General features: G+C 61.3%; 1 protein-coding gene and 2 non-coding genes across 15 annotated transcripts in view; all 3 read right to left on the bottom strand.

Moving 5' to 3' along the window:
• Positions 1–721: 721 nt before the first annotated feature.
• PRRC2B (proline rich coiled-coil 2B) overlaps positions 722–20982 on the bottom strand; it is a 77539-nt gene continuing 57278 nt past the window's right edge. For 4 of the 13 annotated variants that reach the window (XM_039862893.1, XM_039862889.1, XM_039862890.1 and 1 more), the window contains 18 exons: positions 20513–20729; positions 17730–19820; positions 16044–16240; positions 15381–15526; positions 14440–14581; positions 12772–12854; positions 12049–12237; positions 11698–11895; positions 11157–11243; positions 10338–10442; positions 10059–10251; positions 9014–9129; positions 7954–8081; positions 7115–7355; positions 5314–5493; positions 4625–4716; positions 2524–2605; positions 722–1291 (listed from right to left, as the gene is read on the bottom strand). In XM_039862893.1, the coding sequence (XP_039718827.1) occupies positions 1157–1291; positions 2524–2605; positions 4625–4716; positions 5314–5493; positions 7115–7355; positions 7954–8081; positions 9014–9129; positions 10059–10251; positions 10338–10442; positions 11157–11243; positions 11698–11895; positions 12049–12237; positions 12772–12854; positions 14440–14581; positions 15381–15526; positions 16044–16240; positions 17730–19820; positions 20513–20729 (4622 nt within the window). In that variant the 3' untranslated portion in view covers positions 722–1156. Of the gene's footprint in view, positions 1292–2523; positions 2606–4624; positions 4717–5313; positions 5494–7114; positions 7356–7953; positions 8082–8677; positions 8739–9013; positions 9130–10058; positions 10252–10337; positions 10443–11156; positions 11244–11697; positions 11896–12048; positions 12238–12771; positions 12855–14439; positions 14582–15380; positions 15527–16043; positions 16241–17729; positions 19821–20512; positions 20730–20982 lie in introns of those variants that run through there. The other 9 variants (XM_039862892.1, XM_039862891.1, XM_039862894.1 and 6 more) reach the window with 9 other exon arrangements.
• On the bottom strand, positions 6270–6355 carry LOC120602770 (small nucleolar RNA SNORD62). Its single transcript, XR_005652837.1, has one exon. It is a non-coding gene; the product is annotated as a small nucleolar RNA SNORD62 (small nucleolar RNA).
• LOC120602769 (small nucleolar RNA SNORD62) lies at positions 9294–9379 on the bottom strand. Its single transcript, XR_005652836.1, has one exon. It is a non-coding gene; the product is annotated as a small nucleolar RNA SNORD62 (small nucleolar RNA).

The raw sequence follows: 20982 nt of genomic DNA, 5'->3' as shown, positions 1-20982 counted from the left end.
ACAGACCACACACCTGCCAAAGCCCTGGCCACACAGCTGTCCGTGCACTCCTGTTACTCATGGTTTCTAGAAATGAGCTGTGAGAGGTGGAGGGGCAGGAGGATCCGGACGAGAAAGAGGGTCGGGTAGAAGGAAGGAGACAGGCTTCCAGGAAAGGGAGCGCGTGTGACAGCAGCTCCTGTGGGTGCCGGAGCCCCACAAGCAGAGACGCTGACGGGGCCTGTGGCGGCGCCAGCTCACGCTGTCCAGGCCGAACCGGAGAACACCGGCGGCTCGGTGCCTCCATGACACACCCCAGGGCCAGAGGAGAGCACAGCCACTGGCTTCAGAAGAGTCCAGGACAGAAATTGTGTGTAATTCTTACGCCGAAAACATCGTTGACCTCACCGGGCTGCCCGCAGGCTCTGTGCGGCCATCAGGCCAGGGGGCTGGAACCAGCTGAGACCTCGACCCAGCTCACCTCCTTCACGGCACTGCCTCGAAGCATGCGCTGGACACCGGGAAGCTCCCGAGGTGTCTCAGGCAACCTCCTCCTTCCACAGACACCCTCGAAGCTTAAACAACAGGGAGCGAGCAGGAGGGGACCCGTTACGTTGTGCCTTAAGGTATCGCAGTGATGTGTCAAATAAACAGGAGAGAGATGGAAGGGAACTGCTGGGGCGGTGGGGGCCGAGGCGAGGCCGGAAAACGACGTACAAAAGTCCAGCTGCACACGCGTAGCTCGTGTTTTGTTTTGTTTTCCTTTCCCCTTTGTAAAAACCTCAAGCTGCTTTTTAAAACAAAGATCCTCCAGCTGAGAAGACCCAGTGGCCGACCCACTGCGCCGGGGACCGGGAGTGGGGAGCGGTGCCGGGAACGCGCCCGGCTGAGGAGCGGGCAGGGGGTCAGGCGGGAGGGCTCGAGCCGGCACTGTCAGCGCGGAGCGGGGCGCGAGGGGGGTCGTCGGCTGTGTGTCTGTTTCGTCTGGAAGCAAGCGGGTCAGCGCCACAGACCCACGGCGCAGGCTGGCTGGACGGCGGGGCTTCCGGAGCGGAGAGAAGGGAGCCCTCGCGGTCCGGGCCAGAGCTCGGGCGGCATCTGCTGAGATGGCCGAGCCCACGGCTGTGCCCGGCAGGTGGCGGCACTGTCCTCGGGGGCGAGGCGCGGCCGAGCACCTTCAGGCCTTGCTCTCTTCCACCTTCACTGCCCGAGGCTTGATGGCGCCCGTTCGCTTCATCTGGGAGGCGGCCGAGGGGGCCTCCTGCAGGGTCACGGCTCCCAGGCTGGGCTTTTCATCCACTCGTTGTTTTGCCTTTGGACAGACGAGAGGGGTCAAAGAAGTCAGCCATACGCAGAGCCAGCTGTCTGGACACACAGTCCCCGCCACCCGCTTCCTGCTCCTGAGTCACAGGGAAAGGCCACTCTGAGAAACCCATCCTTCGGTCGAGGGCGGACTTAGAGCAGCTCTAAGGGGGGAACACGGGTGACACTGCTCTGTCCCCTCCTGAGGCCACTGAGGACTGCAGTGATTTGGAGAGGCGGGAAGACACGGGGTCCTCTGAGGAGCATCCCGTGATGCCAGCAGGATCTCCGGTAGCAGCACACATGCGGCCGCTGGAAGAACCTTTTCAAATCAGTGCACCGCAGGCCCCCAGGGGACCGACCCGCGAGGAGCCTGGGTGCTCCCAGACCTCTGACCCTCCCGACACAAACCCTGTGAAGACCTCTCCCCAGGACCCGAGCGTGACCTCGAGATGCCCAGGCAGTGGCCCCACACTCAGCTCTGCACAGGGGGCATCGCAGGCCCAGCCTCGGCCCCGCCCCCACACTGCAGTGCGAACCCCGGAAGAAAGCTTCAGAAGCTCGGTCCAGGTAGTTCACGGAGACCCTCCGGGAAACGCCAGCAGGAGGGGCGTGAGCAGGCCACCTTCCACGGCCACCAGCCAGGAATGCTGTTTTCTTAACCCCACGCCCGACACGCCTGAGCCCTGGAGCCCGCCGCGTTTCAGAGTGGAGAGCCCAGTGCCTGACGGCCAGGACACTGAGAAACACCTTCCGTTATGGAACGGGAAGACGCCATTCCACCTGCTGCCCCTCCCAGCCCAGACAGACACGGACACAGCACTTCTAGAGCTAGCAGGCGCACGACACACGCGCACGCACACACACGCCCCGGCTTCCAGAGCTGACCCACAGACCTAACCCAGGCCCGGCGCCTTCAGAGCCCAAATCGCTACGCGGGAGAGTCCACCTGCCAGCGTCACCTCCTCTGAGGACCCTGCATCCTCCCTTCTCCACAGGACAAGGAAGGATCCAGACGCCGTGGAGGAGCAACGCCTTTGCCAGGAGAGACTCGGGCTCTGGCCCTGTGCTCTAACGCCAGGCATCGGGCTTGGGCTCTGGCCCCATGCTCTAACGCTAGGGCACGTCTCTCTTTATGAGAGGAGCGCTCAAATGGGCTGGGCTGGACTGTCCCTTCTCTTTTGGCGCTCGGGGATGGGCCTAAGCGTCCAGGGCTAGAGGGGCTGGAAAGCCGTTTTCTACCTGTTGAACGTAGTGTCCCTGCACAGAGCCCATGTTAACTGCTGATCCAGAGGGCTTCCCACTGGGGCTAGCAGAGCTAGGCCTGAAAAAACCAAAGGCAGGGGGTGAGAACATGCGCGGAGCCACAGACGCGGAGCCGAGCCTGGCGCGACGGCCCTGGCTTGGGCTCGCGGACCTCCCGAGGGAGGGAAACAAGGACCTCAGACGGCCAGAGTGCAGAAGGGGTGAGGGCGGCCGTCGCTGCCATCGCAGCCCACGGCGATGCACCCGAGGAGCAGAGGCCGGGTCCCTGCTGTGGGCAGACACTGACCATCTCTCGGGGTCTGGAGGATGTGGACCAACGTGATTCCATAAGCGGACAAAAGGTCTAACCCTGATATAAGAGTCATGCCGAGTTCATTCTAGCCTTCACTTTTGGGGGGCGGGGAGATCCTGAAAAGAACGTGTCCCACTGACCAGATCACTGGTTCCCAGGGTGTTAATCAGGTGCTACATTAAAAAAAAAAAAAAGACAGGCTCCATGGTCCAAAAGCGTGAGGCGTGCTGTGTGCAGAGCTCGACAGGGCTCCGGACAATGGGACTGCCCATGCCCCACGCCCAGGGGCAGGGCCCCCGCGGGCAGGACCCCTGCAGGCCGGCCCCATCCAGCACCCCCAGGGGGCCTTTCTCAGGCCTCAGAAGCCGTTTCCAGAAGACCTGGGAAACATTTCTCTATAAAGACACGGCAATTCACCCAAACGCCATGAAACACCAACAAAACAAAGGCTGCTAATTAAGAACTGTTTTCCCAAAAAGTCTCCGCCGCTGCCACCCCCTGCACCCCCACTAGGTGGACCCAGGCGGCTTGTTACGTGAGCTTCCGTTTTCTGGACCAGCCTGAGGAAGGCTCTGAAGCCAGATGCTGCCGATTCGGCCAAAGGCAGCAGAGGAATGACAGCATCTGTTTAAAACTGGAAGCTTCTGTCTTTCAAATTACACTCACTGTTCTGTGCTGCTGCCTATATGTACTTTTCGTACAGCTCTGTCGCTTTGGCCTATGCAGAAACCGGGATCGAAAAACACAGCAAGCTAACAGACAAAAATAAGGGAAGCCAACACAATGAAGGTAAGAACAGAAAAGATGGTGAAATGGAAGAAGTCACAGCAACGCCTTCCTCTGGAAATGCAGTTAGAAGGATGGAAGGATGTGGGAGACGAGGGCTCGGCCCCGACACTCCAGAGTGACCACGGCAAGGGCGACACGAGAGGGTGACCTGATTGGCAGGAGAGCTCCACATCCGCCAGGACCTGGTGGCACTCTGCAGCCTCGCGGTCAACCCCTCCCGGGAAACCCCAGCCAGCGGTCTGACTCACTTACACACAGGAGACATGTCTGAGAACGTCCCATGTGTAACAAGGGCCAAATGCACAACCCTCGGGCCAGAGCCAGTGTGCTGCCCTCTCACGCCTGCACACGCTCCCGCCGGGGCGGGGGAGGGGCAGTGGAACCAGAGGTTCTCTGACCTCTCCACGTGGTAAGTAATTCAACAGAACAGCTCATACGAAGCCACCTCCGAACCCAGTTACGGGACCTGGGGCAGTTACTGGAGGAGGAGACAGACACGGAGGAGGTGCCAGCTCACCCTGTGGAAGGCACGGCCCCGCAAGCCCTGCAGCACCCAGTCCTGGCAGGGTCAGAGGCCAGAGGCCAGAGCAGGGCCCTGGCGCTGGGGAAAGGCCACGCCCCTCCCCTCTCAGGTGTGTGCCTTCTCAGCCAGTGAACCCCTTAAAAGCTGGTGAGAAGACAGTGAGCAGTCAGCGTCAGTCCCAACACTATCAAAACATTAGCCGTTCCTCTTCCTACCTTTCCAGAAAGCTCCAGAGCATCTTATGATGATTAAAAACAAAACCACTCTCCCAATTCCTGACTTTCTCGTGGTTAAATACAACACGGGTAAGTCTCAGAACTGACGCTTCAAGGAGGACACGTCGGCCTGCGAAGGGGACCCAGCCTCAGTGCCTCTGTGCTGCCCTCCCGGGGCCCTCGGATGCTCCTGAACCAGTGTCCCATCTACAGCGGCCGATCAGCTCTGCAGCAGCCACCCCCAGGGTAGCTCTTTACCTGTAGGTCTGCGGTGACGACATGGAGCCTCCCGAAGGAACATTCTGTTTACTGTCGGCAAAGTGGAAGCCCTTCATCTCTATCTGAGAGGACTAGAGAGAGCAAAGTAGGAGTTACCCTCCACAGCCCGGCCCTCGCTGACCACCGGGCAAAGCCGACGAGGCCCAAGAGAATCTCCAGAGTGTGGGGGTCAACACGCTCCCCACGCCCCTCGCAGGCCGGGCTTGAGGGCTGTCCCTGGAAGCAGCGCCATCCAGTGGTTCTGTCAAGTGGGTGGGGAGAGTGGTCTGGGCACCACCACAGGGCACTGGCCGGGTGTGCAGCCCATGACCTCTCTACCCGCAGAGGCCACCCTTAGCAGAGCCCCCAGGAGCCAGGGAGCAATGTGGCTCCCGGGACCTGCTCCTGAAACAGCCTCCACAGATGTGACCTCGGCCGAGGGGAGGAAACTCGGGCGTGGACCGCACGCACCCACCCTCCCTCTGCTCGGGGCTCACCCCTGAGCTCGTCTGTGCGGCTGGCCATGGGATCGAGAACGTCACGACGGACAGGGCATCAGCGGTGTGCTGAGGCCAGGAGCTCGCACCCAGGCCTCTGGCGTTTTCTGCCACAATGGCCCTCGACTGACGTGAAAGGGCTGAGGCGACAAGGACCCTTCCGAGACCGCAGCAGGACGCGCTCATGCTCACCTCTCTGCTGGTGTGGAGGACCGAAGGCTGGGACCCGGGGGGCAGAATTCTCCGGGGAGCCCCGACCGAGAGGCTCTGGCCCTGCGGCAGCTGGAGGGACTGCGACAGGATCAGGGGCTGCTGCCCGGAGCCATAGCGAGGCAGCGGCAGCTGGGAGCCAGGCAGGGGCATCGTCAGCTGCTGGACAATGGGGACAGTCAGGAGGAGGAATGGACGTTGGGGAGGCCACAAACCACTGCCTACACACACGCCCAAGAGCAAGCACCTTACACTTCGGTTTCCCATCTCAGAGAGATGAAGCGGGGCCATCGCACAGAGCGGAGCTGGCAGCTCTACAGAGTGCGGCAGGGGCGGCCTGTCACTGGGCGAGACAGCCACAGGGCTGAGCCTGACGGACGGCCAGCGCCACCCTGGCCACCCTGCGTGAGTGACGGCTCCTCTCCAAGGCCCCAGTGCTTCTTGCTTTCGTCCAACAAAGGCTCACTGAATACACACAACGTGCTGGGGATGCGCCAGGAACTGTCAGACCCAGAAACGCGGTGGCATTGTAGTGACGGGCTGGACACGGCTAGTGTGCGCAGAGTGCAGACAGCAAGCCCCGTGGGGCAGGGGAGGCAGGGGAGGTCGGGACGGCCCTTAGGAAGCGACGCCCGAACAGGCCCCAGAAGGGGACAGCTGCGCAGGAAGTGACCTTTGTACCCTCCGAGCAGCAAGTCTTTGCTGTTCTGCCTCCACAGGTCATAGGAGACAGGACTCAACTGGGTCCTGTTTGGGGTTTTTAGAACGAAACTGGAGCCCCCCGGGATGCTCCTGAAGCACGTTATGGCGGAAGCACAGGGCCGAGTGGCACTTCCAATGTCCAGAACACGGTGGTGTGGTGAGGGGAAGGGGGAGGGCCTGCAGCCTCTCGGGACGGGGGTCGGGGGACGGGGGACAGGGGTCGGGGCCACTTTTCGTCTCTCAGTCACTTTTCTCTTCATCTCCCTGCTATTGAGTCCACAGTGGCAGGTCGGAAGGATCTATTGGGACTGCATCACTGAGACACGTGGCAGCCAGAACCTCGAGGCCCCACGCTCCACCTCGTGCGCAGCAAGGTGCAGGGCAGAGACGAGGACAGCGCCGCCATCTCTGGAGCGCTGGCTCAGGTGTGGCCTGACTTGTTTCGAAGGGGCCCCAGCTGCTGTGTTGGGAATGGAGCGTTGGGCCCAAAAGCAGAAGCAGAGAGCAGGAGGGGAAGCTCCTGCAGTAGCCTGGACATGGTACGGGCAGAGGATACGGGTAGAGGGGACAAGAAATGGCTGCCTTCTGAATATTTTTCAGACATGGAGCTGACAGGACCGGAAAGGTCAGAGGCAGTATAAGGAAAAATAGGGACCCAAGGATGACATAGGCTGGACAAAATAAAGGACCAGGAAGAAAACGTTTTCGACGTGACGTTTGCACAAGTCAGGTTTCAGGTACTAGAGGCTAGAGCCGGGACGTGGACAGCCTGCTGGACTCAAATTCAGGCCCAGAAGACATACTCCTAGGAAAACTGGGCAGCAAGCACCAGCGGGTTTGCAGACAAGACACTCTCCCCATCTCCAAGCCCCACAATCCGAGGGTGGGAGGGGCCGCAGGAGAGCGTGCCCTTAGGGGAGCCGGGCTGCGGAGATAGAGAGGTGACAGCCCTGTTCGGAAGAGGCTGAGCACCGGCCCGGGCTCCAGCAGCCCAAGGACCAGTCACGTGGCGGAGAAAAGGGAAGGGCCGTCATGACGGAGCCAGGCCTAGAGCTCGGGGGTGGGAGCAACGACTCCTGACCTGTGGGAGCTGGGAGTCCAACATCTGGGAGGCGCCCAGACTGGCGGCCTGACTGAGCTGGCTCTCGTAGACCAGGGCCTGGTTTCCGCTCAAGGGCTGGTAGGGTGAGCCGGCCTGGGGCTTCACCATCTCCAAGGGCTGTATGCCAGGGAACGCCGAGTACGGAGGCTTCAAGGCTGTGCCTCCTGAGAGGATCATGGTGCTGGGCGGTGACAGGCTGGGGTGCATGTACACCTGAGATCTGCAAAAGCCAGCCAGACAGTCGGGGGTCAGGTGCGTGGGTACACCAGCAGATCTCAAACTCGGGCCTGCAACAGAACTCCCAGAGGGCTTTTGGAAACACGCTGCTGGCCCCACCTCTAGTTTCTGACTGAGAAGGTCTCGGAGGGAGCCTGAGAACGTGCATTTATAACCACCTCCTAGATGTTGCCGATGCTATGGGTCTAGGGACCACGGTTTGAGCATCACTGGATTAAACACATCCGAGATGTATAAAGCACAGGAAAACCCACGTGATGCCAAAAGCACGGACGTCAGACACACTGGAAGAGAAGACCGAAGGCAGTGGAAGGAGGGAGGCGTGGGGAGGGCAGAGGTCAGAGAAGCAGGGGAAGGGGCAGGATGAGGTGGAGAGAAAACCACGGCCTGGCATGGATGGGTCAGGCCCCCTGGCTCTCCTGAAGCGCAGTTATTAAGAACTGTTAAGTAACTAACTGCCCCACCCCCGCCCCAAAGCGGAGAAGTGAGGAGCAGCGGCAGGACAAAGCGCACCGGTCACAGGTCACACAGGCCTGGACCTCCGGCTGTGAGCTGCTGGCTCCTCGGTCCCCCCACCTCACCTGAAGGGCTGCAAGGAGCTGAAGATCTCCTGTGACTGGGAGGCGGGGAGCCCGCCCCTCAGCCCCAGCTGGGCGGGAGCCTGCAGTGACGTGTGAAGGGACAGCGGGATCTGCTGGGCAGCGGCGGCCTGTCGGGGAGCCAAGCAGGTAACTGCGGGGCCTCCAGGTTGTCCCCCTCCTCCCCGACCCCGCTCCCCAGCTCCTCTCCATGTGGCAACTGGAACACTGCCCAAAATGCAAATTCAAGCGTGTCCTTCCTGTGCTCTTGGGAAAAAGCAGAACACGGGTAGCGAGCCCGCAGCGCGGCGCACCCCTCTGCTGGGTCCTGCACAGCAGCGAGGACGAAGCCTGGCTACGCACGTCCACAGGTGGGTTTCAGACACGCGACGGTGGCGGACAGCGCACGTGCGCACACACGCGGTCTGCTCCGGTTATACGAAAACCAAAACGCTGCTGAACAGCATCACAGTCACACACGTGTTCAGAAAGAGATCAGGACAGGCCGAGCCCTCTGTCCTCTCGTCCGAGTCTGCACTCCCGGCAGCGCCCCTGCTAAGAGCTCCACTGTCCCGGTCTGAGCAGGCACACAAGTCTGGGGGTGCTGGACCATTCGGAAGGCCCTACACCAATTTCCAAAGGGAGGCCTCCGGAAATCATCCCCTTGCAGCACAGTAAATATGCCAATCCTGCATGAAAACAAGTACCTGCTTGTTTCTAAAACTACCTCTTTCTAACGCATCCATGCCTGGGAGTCTAGGCCTTTCTTCTCTTCATCAGAAGGGTACCTGATCACCAAAGAGAATTCCATCTCAGCGAATCCCCCAGCTAGGCCCCAGGGAAGGAGAACGCTGAGAAAGGAAAGCTAAGCAAAGCCTGGAGTGCTGAGCTCCGTTCCTCTTCCTCGTCTCCCGTTTATTCACTCAACAAACGTTTAATGGCTGCCATGATGTGCCAGGTGCTGGGCAGTATGTGTGAGGGACACAGGAAATGAGACGGATGACAAATAAACAAAGAAAGTAACTGTGCCATGTGCCGCATCCCCCCTGCCCCACCGGCCCACCTGGCTTGCTGTCATCACCTGTTGGTAACTCTGCTGCTGAGGTATCGTTTGAGGAACCAGCCGGGGCTGACTTGCAAACACATGGCCATCCAGGTAGAGGGGCGGCAGGTGGTTGCCTAGAGACAGAATCCAAGGAGACACAAGACGATCAGGTCTGTGGGCCCTGTGCTCCTGCAGCACCAGGCCCACTGACGACACCCTGGCTCCCCAGCAGGGAACCTGGACAGGCCGCGGCACGGGCCCAGGAAGAGGGTGGCCCTGGAAGCGAGGGCCGCCGTGGTCTCTCAGTCACGTCCCTCTTCATCTCCCTGCTATAGAGTCCACAGTGCAGGGTCAGAAGGATCTATTGGAACTGCATCACTGAGACTTGGGCAGCCGGGCCCTCGAATCCCCCAGCCTCTATTCTCAGGTGCCAACACAGTAACGAAGACGGGGACAGTAAGGGTGAACGTGGCCGCCACTGACTCGGGGGTTCAGCTGACACAAAGCACTTTCCAGGTGAGGCCTCCTCTTGTGGGTGAGGCTATGCCATCATCTCACCCGGCCTGCTTCACACAGCAGGGGGCCAGGCCTCAGAGCCGAGCTGCTCACTGGCCGGAGGCGACACGGCCCCTGCGCGTGCCCAGAGTCAGACTGAAAGCCAAGTCTCTGCTTGCTCCTCTCTCCGGGAGGCGGGAGGCGCCTCGCCAGCCCCGAGGCTCTGCTCCCCAGAACAGGGAAGACGGAAAGCAGGGAAGCAGGAAGTATGAGCTACCTGCGGCACGGGAGAACCCATAAGCACCCAGCCCAGAAACACCCACGGGCACAGACTCTGCCTATGACGGGGAGGAACCCATAAGCACCAGAAGCCCAGACAGGACACTGGCCACACCATAAGCACCCAGCTCCAGAAAAAACACCAGGGCACAGACTCTGCCTGCGGCACGGGAGAACCCATAAGCACCCAGCCCAGAAACACCCCACGGGCACAGACTCCTAACGAGGTGTCCAGGGCTCAGCCCCACGCCTGAGAGGCGGCTCCCCGAGCCGGCTGTGGGGGAGATACCTGGTAGAGAAGCGGAAGGTGCCACGGAGGCCACAGGCATGGGCGGCATGGACACGCCGCCGAAGGAGCTGTAGCTGACCCCGCTGGAGGCGCCCACAGAGGACGGGGGCTGGATGCCCGAGCCAGCGCCTCCGGGCGAGCTCTGCTCCGGCAGACTGGGTGAGTTCTCCCAGGCCTTGCGTGCGGACTCCATCTGCGGAAGCGAAGGAGCGGTGAGGGAAGGTACCGCAGGAGGCGGGGGCGGCACAACCTAGGCCGAGGGGACGGGGCTGGCGTTACCTTCAGAGTGAGGTCGGCAGTGGGGAAGGACATCGGGGAGAGGCCGATGGCCCTCTGGATGTGGTGATCCCGGCGGAGGATGGGAATACTCTGCGTTAACCCGGCCTGGGGGCGGGGGGGCGGACAGGGAACCATGGAGCGCCAACAGGCATAGAGAAGCAAGACGTGTCACAAAACACCTTTTTGTTCATATGCACTTAAGACCACCAAGACGAAGCTGCTGGCTGCCGAGACCAGTTTGTCTCCTCACGGCAGCCTCCGTCAGTTCCCTGCACAGGAAAGTCCGTGGAGGAGCCACCTCCACACCCGCAGCCTGAGCCCTGCAGCATGGGCAGCTGTGTATGTGTCACACCAACGCCTCACTGCCAGCACGCAGACAGCACTACCGGGCTTGGAGACCTCCAGGAGACTGTGAAAAACAGGTCCCTGGTAACGTGCTGGGGAACGCGACGACTAGGCCCTCCCCCGTGGACGCGTTCTGCCCACCAGCGGTGTGCAGGGGTTCAGAGAAACCCCAGAGCAAAGGAGCTTAGCCCAGCATTCTCCAACACGTGACCACGGACCTTGGAAGAACACAAAATCGAAGAGTGCCAAATAAACCAAATCTTAAAAATTACATCATCCCATTCTAAGACCACAAAACGGGAATGGGACATCTGAACAGGTTATCAGAAGACGTGTAAGTAACTGGGAACCGCGTCCTGACTCGAGCCCAGGTCTGCCCAACCCCAAAGTGGGGACAGCTGTGGGCGCCGCACGGGGCTCTTCTCCCAGGCTGTCAACGGGGACAACAGAGCTGGGGCAGAAGACCAGACTCACATTACTGGCCAAGGCGTCCTGCAGCTTGACAACTGGATTCCCCGCGGGACCAGGGGTGGAACCAGGCGGCAAGCTGAAGTCGGAGTCCTGAAAACAAGGGAAGAGCCCACTGAAACCTCCTGGCTCACCTCTCAGAGACACACGTTCATCTTCTCGAGGACTCGAAAAATCCGCTGAGCAGCGTTCACGTGAGCAACACGATCACGCGTTCCCCAGCGGCACACAAACGACCCTCCCCTTACCCTCTCTCCCTGCTCGTGCCCACTGCCCACTGCCCACCGCCCACCGCCCAGCCCGACAGAGTGAAGATCAGGCCTGCTCGGCCTGAGAGCCTGGCTGCTGTCGGCAGGAATCTAGAAGGCAGCTCACCAGCAGCACCTCCCCGTCCCCGACTGCCCGCTGACATGCTCCCCTGAACACTGCTCGTCTCCCACCTCCTTGCTCTTTCTGGAGGACAAACCCTGTCTAAGCCCCTCCTCCTCCTCCAAACGCAAAAAAGAAAATCTGAAACAAGAAGACAGGAAACAAAGCCGAGCCTCACTTTCGGACTGACGCCAAATTCGATGGGCGGCACGGGCAGCACGGCGTCCACGTGAATCTCCACCCCGTTGACGGGGGGCGCGCCGGCCCCTTGCAGCCTCTCGGCCCCCTCGGAGCCCTTCCTGTTTTTCAGAGAACGCTCGTTGCCAATGGGTCCCGGTCTGTGCTCCTTGCTCTGTCCTGAGCTTTGCTCTGCATCCTGGATGGAAAAGCAGAGAAGCTGAGACACACAGACTAGATCGACTCCAGCCTGCTGCTTCCAAGCGCCTGGGAATGGAGGCAGAGGACAAAAGACGACGCCCCCCCTCCCTCTGGCCAGCCCCCAGCCCTGGGCATGGGGCTGCCCGGTCACCTTTGGTTCAGGCTGCTTCTGAGCCTGTTCCTTGTGGCCGTCGGCCTTGGGCTCCAGGCCGGGCCCGTTCATCTCTTCCGGCTTCAGAGTGCCGTACGGCGAGCTGCGCTGTGACGAGGTGGCGGACGACTCCCGAGACTCGGCGCTCAGGTCAACGCCACTATCTCCCTGGCTGCTCTTAAAGCCCTGCTGCAAAGCGCAAGGTGGGTTAGAGGCCCGAGGCCCAGACTCAGTGCAAGCACCCGGGAAGCTGACTGCATGTGGCACCAAGACGCACCGCCCCCAAACCACCTGCGCCGTGCAGCCTAATCTCGACTCGGGTCCCGACCTGCCACCTGAAGATGCATGGCCAAATGCACCCACCCCGCTGAGCTCATGACCAAGGGATACGCAGTGGGCTTGGACCGACGCTGCCAAACACATCCAAACGGAGTGACCACTGTCGCAGGTTTGGAGGCGAGACCCTCAACAGCTCGCCCTGCACAGGCAGGTTCCCAGTAATCCACCCCTCCCTCTCACACGGGCACCTCGCACGGATGAAAGATCAAGACTGAAGACCAGTGACAAGCCAGGGCCTGTGGAAATGGTCTCTGGTCCCGGCTCAAGTGCCGTAGCTGAGAAAGCCTGGGTGGGTCGTGGGTATGGCCCAGGCCGGGGACGAGCCAGCCACGTGGATGGACAGTGAGCGCGCACTCGGCACGGAGCAGCACAGCGGCCACTCACCTCGGCAGAGCCAGACTCAGTGCTGTTGAAGGCAGTGGCGGCCTTAGTCCAGGAGTCGCTGGTGGAGGCCTGGACAGGGAGCGCTGCCGGAGGAAGGGAGACGCGTCAGGACGTCCAAGAGGAGAGACAAGCACGGGCGCGACTGACGCAAACCCGAGTCCCCTGACCGCCTCCGCCTCCGCCAGGGACACGCCAGTGAACAGACGGCACACAGGAGCTGCCTGACAGCTTCCCCCACCTCCAACATCCTCGGACAGACTTCGATAAACGCGTTTCTCCTCACTTCACTGATCGGATGCGCTGGCAAACACACCAGCAACTTTGATCCACTCACGCGAGAATTCCACGTCACCGTCTCGGCATGCTACGATGACGCTGTCCATCACTTCAGCCAACTATTTATTTCAACGAGCTAGCAGCTGCTACAAAGTCTCACAGATCCAAGCCCCCCTTACTCAGATGCTTTTATCTCACAGACCACTGAGATTCTGACAGGAGACACGGACCCTGTGTCGTGTGCACAAAACTTCACGTGTGACTTGAAGATCCCAGGGCCCTCTGAAGCCATCCCTGGGCCTCTGGTCTGAGCGACCAGTGAGGCACGACAGAACCTGGGGTAGGCCTGACCTCAGAAGACAATGCCTGTGTCCGGTCCGCTCTGCTTAACCAGGCCGGCGGGGGTTGGGGGGGGTGAGTGCTGGGGGAGGGATGGTTCTGGGCACCTGTGCCACGATGCCCAGGGCCCCCGCACGCACGCACCCATTTGACTGGTAACATTTTGCTAACAGAGCATTTTACCTTCAGAGTTAAATATTTTCCAATGTTATTTAGTGACGTGTTAGAACCAAAGTTTTCACCAGGAATGTAAGGACAGCCCATGTGATAAAACTAAAAAAAAAATCAAGGCCCAGAACCCGAATCGTGGGTGTTTGTCATGTGGCTCTGGGGTCAAGTCACTTCACTTTGAAAGCCTCGGCTGCTTTGTATAAAGATTTCTCCATGCTCCCCCTAGAGGTGTCATGTGCTTTTCCTGTTTTATTCATCAGTGTACCCCACAGCGCCCTGCCAAAGTGAGCATTCAAGAAGAATCTGCTCAATTAAAATTTGTATTTTAAAATGAAGTTACCAGAAAACTAGCACTGGATATGAATTTTTTTACACATTTTCCAAAAACAACAACAACAACAACAAAACCCCAAAAACAAACAAACAAAAAAACAAGGTTCCCTTACTCTGGTCTCAAGTCTGCCTGCCTAAGAGAGCATGTAGGGAGGTGCTGACAGACCTGCCTTCTGGGCTGGCCCAAGGCACAGGACACAGATGGGAAAGCTCCTGGACGCCTGCTCTCCTCCCCAGCAGGCATCTGCAGCTTGTCTACAAAGCAGTAGGAAAGGATGAGCCAGGAGCCCTTAGCTGGTGGGTGTGGGGCAGTCCTCTTCCAGGGTGCTGGACACATGGACTGCTCTGTTCTTCCACCAAATTCTACGCAGGGAAAAACTGACATCTGCTCAGGGGTCCCAGCAGGGAACAGTGCTACGGTGACGTCTGACACTGGCTCAGCAGAGGACGCCAGGAAACAGGTTACACTCCACTCACACGCATGACCCCAAAAGCAAGATGTTCCCAAGAAATGAGACCCTGAGACTGTGACCACACCCCCCCCATCACCTTGGCTGCTGCTCTCCCAGATCTCGGTGCCCAGGCTGCTGCCAGGAACGGTCACATCGCCCTGCTCCAGGCACAAGCTGTTCTGCTTTTTTGCAAACCGAGGAGGGATGCGGGAGGAAAGACCTCGACCTTTCACAGGCACCTAAGGAAAAATAGTAAGGTGATAAAGACCAACGTAAAAGAACAAATTCCCCCCAGAAAAGGCATCAGGGCCCCGAACCACCAGAACTTGCTCCAGAGGTGCCTAACGCTCATCCTTGACCACACGTGAACTGCAGTGCCACCGAACCACCCAGGGAGGCCGACGGCCGACGGACTGTGATCCGAATTCCGACAACGGGGCAATGCCCGACACCGTTTCAGTCCAGCGTCCCCGCCCCTCGTTACTCCCAGGGTGACAAATCTCAGCCCACGCAGGCCAGGGCACAGTGGAAGGAGAGTGGACTTGAGGGCTGTCAAAGGCTTGTGCCCTGCCCAACCAGATGTCAGCAGGGCCCGCCTGAGAACAAGGATGATGCATCTACACCCACAGGGCAGCAGGTGGGCGCTGGGGACAACGTGCTTAATAAACGGTCCATTCTCTCCCAGGCTTAATTCAGAACTGAGTCAGCCCCCGGCTCTGGTCCCTCATCCACGTGCCTTCGCCCCAACCTCCTGCCCCTCACCTGCACAGCGTGTTCCTCCCACCTCTTCTCCTCTACTCCCCAGGCTCTGGTTCCGCCCTCCCCCAAATCACCACCTGATCCCTTCCTCCTCCCACCCCAGCTCCACTCCCAGGCTCTGGTGCCCCTGCCCCCTTGTCCCGGGACTGCTGCTCCTCCTGCCTGCCCCTCCTCCTCCCAGCCCCTCCTCTGGCCCCCTGCCCCCTCCACCTGCACGCCCTGCTCCTCCTGCCTCCCCTCCTCCTCCAGCCCCTCCCTCTGGTCCCCCTGCCCCCTCACCTGCACCGCCTGCTCCTTCCGCCTCCTCTCCTCCTCCAGTAGCCGGCGCTGCTTCTTGGTCAGGACTTGGATGAAACCTTCGCCCACCACGGAGCCCGCCTCGCTCTCCTCTCCGGGGCTGGACCCGCAATTCTCAATAATGGAATCTAAATCAAGATGTCACAAGAAGGAACAGTATTCCGTTCACCAGAAGCCAAAACCCCCAACCCTGCAGTCGCTGGATTTCTAGGACGGCTCAGCTCCGAAGGCTGGCGGCGGTGCCGGGGGTCGAGCCTCCGACAGCCGCGTCCGACGGCGCCCACGGAAGCTGGCTGTGACTTCCACGCTGTTCTGTCACGCCGTCTAACACACTGTCACCTCGAACCCAAAGACCTCAGCAACACCCCAGTGGAGAGGCGCCTCTGGACACAGACGCGCTTCCCCCAAACAGCCACGTGACCCTGAACAAACCGGTCAACCGCTCTGGGCCGCGGGTTCCCCCTCTTTAAGACCGGGGCACGGCAGGGCCGTTATGGGTTCGGCAAGGCTGCGAGCAACATGAGGGCAGGAGCCGCGTCTGCTCCGCTCGGCACCGTGGCCGGGGCCTGGCCCAGCAGCCACAGAGCCCACGGGCGGGTTTCGCCTGGGCCCTCCCAAACCCCGAAGGGCTGAGGCGAGACTTACTTCCGTAGCTCAGATCGAACTGTGCCATGGTCTCTCCCTGCTCGCTCGCCCTCTGGGCGGCCAGCTTGGCCTCCTTTTCCGCCTTCTCGCACGAGGCATCCGGGATGTCCGCGGTGGTGTGGGCTGCCAGCTCCAGGGCATAGGGGCTGCTCTCGCTGCTGCAGCCAAGACCTCCTGGCAAAGCCTCGTCGGGGGACCTTAAAGGAAGAAGAACCACGTTAGCTCAGAAGTGACCACAGGCTGGGGAGAGAAAAGGGACAACCACATGAGCGCGCACCACACGCACACACGCCCTGAACTGCACGCTGCATGCGCCCTGATCTGCACACCACACGCACACGCCTCTGAACTTTGCACACCCATGCTCTGAACTGCACATCGCCACTCCACACGCACCCTGATCTGCACACCACACACACATGCACACCCCTGGATCTGGTACACCAATAAGACACGCCATTCTTGAACTGCGCACTGCATGCGCCCTGATCTGCACCCACGTCCTTCCACTGTCTCGTCCGGCAGCAGTGTGTCGTGTGCAGACCCACATGCAAGGCCCCCCACTCCCTGCTCCCAGAGAGCTGTCCTAAAGCCGCTCTTCCCCAACCCCGGTCCAGAGCTCTGAGCTTCTATTCTCTGCCCCAGTGTGCCAAGCCCAGCGGGGCTCCAGCAGGGAGAGAGAAAAGGGGCACGCTTGGAACCATGCAGACGTCTCTCTGCTCCTGTCGCACGGGCCAGCCAGCACGGAGCCGAGGCCTCGCCCTACCACCCGGCTCTTGGGGCAGAAATGAGCAGCACAGCCAAGTCTCGGCACGTGCGTCCTGGAAAGCTAAATTGGACCGGCACCTAGAAGTATCCTGTGTTCTCCTGAGGCTCCTTCTTCGGGGAAGACTTAATTACACCCCAGGTTTCTGTGCTCTGTGCCCTGGACTCTGAGAAGGAAAGGAGGCGGGAAGCAGACTTCCTCGGCACGTGAGCTGTGGCCCGTGTGTGGTCAGGAACGCCGGCTCCACCGGCCACCCCCTGCATACGGCCCTCTTCCCCGGTGCCGGGCCGCCCGCGGGCGATGAGCCGACATAGAGCACAGACCACCCACCCCAGAGCCTCTACTTCCAGGCAAGAGACGCTCACTAGGCCTCAGGCAGCCGAGCCCACCCCTGCTGCTGCCTGGCTCTGACCACACGCGGTGGCAGTCCCTGAGGCAGTGCCCTACCTCCTCCCGTCGGGGAAGAGGGGGCAGGGCGGCCAGCAGCAATGCCCCAGTGGGACGCTGCCCGGCGGCAGCCCCGAAGCAGAGGCATCCGATGGGCTGGCCGGTGCGCACCGGGCACAGGGAACACCTCTTGCTACAGTGGCCCCTCGGCAGGACTCCAGGGCACACGTGAAGGCAGAACGCTTGGGACAGATGCTAGAGCAGCCACCGTCAGAGGACCGCTGTAGGGATGACTCTAGTCTTAGTTTTCAGGCCACAAGAACAGGACGCCACAGAGAAGCAGACAAGCGGTGCACGGGCAGGTGATGGAGACGCTCACACACAATGGCCTGCCGGGCAGTCGCCCTTCTGGAGCAGGGGGTCAGGGGCCCTTGGCACGTGGTGGGACAGGCATGCATGAAGTGCGGCTTGGAAAACTGGCCGGATGACAGAACGACAGCGACAAGAGAACCTGGGCTTTGCTTTCGTTTTACCTTTTGGCTTTCAAAGGCGTCCCGTTCTGCTGGCTCTCGTAACGGGGAGAAGCGTCACCACCACCTGGCCTCCCAGACTTCTCCCCAAACCCTCCCGGCTCCAGCTTCCGGCTCTGTCTGTCCACCAGGGGTCTCTGGCTGGAGAAGCTCCTCTTGGCCAGCTCCTTCTTCTCCCCGGCCCCGGCCCCGGGCAGGCTGCCGTCGCCCTGGGGGCCGGGCTCGGCCCCGGGGCCGTCCCGCCGCGCCCGCCGCTCGCTGAAGTCGCTGCTCTCGGAGGCCGTCTCCCACTCCTCGTTGGCGTGGTCGGAGGAGTTCTGGCAGGAGAGCTCCGGGGACCTGCGGCCCCCGGGGACGCTCTTGTCCCCCGCACAGAGCCTGGACCTGGCCGGCCACTGCGCGGCCAGCAGGCGGGGCTCGTCCTCGGGGCCCCAGAGGCCCACGGCCTCCCGCTCCTGCCGGAGGCGCCTGAAGCGCGGGGGTTTGTCCTGGCGCGGCGGGCGCCGCCTCCGGAAGGGCCGGCTGTCTACGTTGTCCGTGTCCGCCGCGTGCTCGTCCTGGAAGAAGGGCCTCTTGTCCTCCACGCGGCCAGCCTCGAAGGCCCGGGCGCCACACGGGTCGGGGTGTCGGCAGGCATCGGGGACGGGGTCTCTGTCCGCGGGTCGCCGGGGACCGCAGGCGTCAGCAGGGCCACACTCGTGCCAGCAGCCGCCCGGGCTCTTGCTCTGCCAGGGGGCCGGCTCCCGGGGCACTGAGGCCCGCCGCCCGTAGCCGCTGTTGCTCAGCCGGGGCGGCAGGGCGCGGCCAAAGGCCCGCGGGCCTCGGTTCTTCGTGTCCGGACCGCCATGCTCCTCGGGGTACACCCTGTTGGACCGCCAGGAGTCCTTGAAGTCACCTCTCTTCGGGGCGCCCTCCTCTCGGTCTGGCGGCGGCCCCCCGAGGCCGCCCTCCGTGGCCCTCTGCCGACGCCGCTTGGGGAGCTCCTCGCACTCAGAGCCCTCGCTGTGGGCCTCGCTGGCGATGCGGCGCCGCGGCCGGGCCCTGGGGAAGTCCTCCGGCTGGCCGGGCTCCCGCAGCCCCCGGCCCCGGCCGCCCCGCTGGCTGTTGGTGTAGATGCCCCGCACCCCGAGGACGCCCCCTGCGCAGATGCCGGGGCCGCTGCCGCCAGCAGGCCGGCCTCGAAACGTGAACTCTCGGAAGCCGCGGCTGCGGCCCCGGGGCTGCCCTCTGCCCCCGAAGGCCTGCTCCTCGTCGATGAAGATCCAGTTATTCCTCTTTGTTGGGGGCGTGTCACTGGACTCCCGGGGCGGTCTGGTCTCCCAGGCCCTGTCGGCCTTCTCGTCCTCTTCTGACTTGCTGGCCTCGCGGCCCAAACGAGCACGGGCCGAGGCCTGGCCCTCCGAGGCGGCGGGGGCAGCGTTGGCCAGCGTGGGGTCGTTTTCCTCATCCTCGTCCTCGTCCTTTCCGGCCTGCTGACTGGGGGGGGCCGTCTCCTCGGCCAGGTGGGTGCGCTCCTCCCCCAGCTCCCGCTTACTCTTCCCCGGTTCCTTATCCTTGTCCTCCACCTTCAGGGCTTTGAGGACAGGCTTCTTGATGGGCCCCGACCGCCGGGTCCTGCCACCCTGCTCCTGCTGCTGGCTGCTGGGGCCCCGGGGCTCAGGAGCCCACTCGGGCTGCAAGGGTGGCTGCTGGCCGGTCCCCACCTCCTTCTCCCAGGAGGAGACGTTAAAGGACGGCTCCTCCTGGGGCGCCTCCTTCTCCACGCTGCCGGCTGTCTCGGTGGCCTTGGGCTGGTGGCCAACGTCCCAGCTGCTATATTCTGGCGTTTTCTCTGCAGGGGCAAAGCCGGGCTCCAGCGGGGAACACCTGAGGTTAGGGGCGTGACCCCCAGGAGCACCTGCTTCCTGTACATTTTCTTGGGGTGGAAACAAAAGCTCCTGGCCTATTCTTTGAGAGGAGACACAGCTGTCAAAGTCTGCTGGGGCCTTCTTGTCAAAGGCACTCAAGTGCTCCTCCCCTCTGTCCTCAAGACCACGCTGGGCACTTAAAACGCCCCCTGACCTTCCGGGTGAGGCAGGGTAAGAGCTTTCATTCCTGAAAAGGAACCAGAAAAAGCAGTCAATGTGATTTGAGCCTGGTTCCTATTTTCCATGTTGAACACAGAGCTTAGTTTTAAAAAGAAAAAAATGTAAAAAAAAAAAAAAAAAAAAAAAAAAAAAAAAATAAAAAAGAAAAAGGAAAAAAACCAAAAACATAAGCACCAACATTTCGTCTATCTTTACACAGGTCTCAGTGGCTGGGCCGTGGACGGGTCGGCGGCCCTGGAGTCCGGGCGTCAAGAGCGCGGAGGCTGCTGGGGGACTCAGCGAGCCACCGGGACACGGGGTGGCTGGGGATCCTCTGGTTCGAACGAGTCGGAGCCTGGGAGTCCGCGAGGTCTGGGGCGCCGGGCCAGCTTGCTTTGCTTTCACAGGAAGGAGCCAGGACCCACGTGCTCAACCCCACCTGCCCCGGGAGGCCCCACCCTCTCACCCTGCCCACAGTTCAGCGATGCCTTTGGCCCAGGATTGCTCCCCGGCCTTCAGTCCTGCCATCAGATAAGCACCTGTCACACGAAAGCATTCCAGCAGTCCACGTCACACTCCCCTCCCAGAGCGCACTGGCATCCCTCACACACGCCCCTCTCCCTCGGGTGGTGTCCCCTGGGGCAGCCCTGAGTGGAGTGGCGGGACTCGGGACCAGGAGTCTTCCTTTGGGCGCGGCCACCATGACCACGTCTGTCTCACCTGACGTGCATGTCCATGGCCAAAGCGTCGCTGGACTTCGGGTGGGGAAGCGAGTAGCTCTTGCTCTGCAACGCCATGTAGCCCTCGGGGCTCCACACAGGAGCTGGGTCGATGGCAGTCACTTTTCTCTCTTGCAGTGGGGGCACACGACTCTGATCCTCAGAGCGACAGCCGGTCCCACAGAGGGAATCCTGGGGCATCATGGGCTTCATCAGTCCTGGGGAAGGAAAGGACTCAATTATGTCATCCTGTCAGAGAGCCAGGCTCCAATCTCAGGGTCGACCAAAGGCCCAAAGGAGACAACAGTCACCCCTGCGACCACCATGTGGACACGGCACCCCACCGGCCTAGCAATGCTGGGATCTCGAGCTTTTCTGGCCACAGATCCCCGAAGGCATCCCACGCAATCTGAGCTGTGGAAAGACCTGTTCCTGGCCTGCGAGTCCAATCTGAGCTTCTGGTTCAAGCAG

Source organism: Pteropus medius, unplaced genomic scaffold (genome assembly GCF_902729225.1).
Source record: "Pteropus medius unplaced genomic scaffold, Ma_sr-lr_union100, whole genome shotgun sequence".
Classification (NCBI taxonomy): Eukaryota; Metazoa; Chordata; class Mammalia; order Chiroptera; family Pteropodidae; genus Pteropus; species Pteropus medius.
Note: the sequence above shows the minus strand (reverse complement) of the source record. Positions and strands in the feature narration are given on the sequence as shown.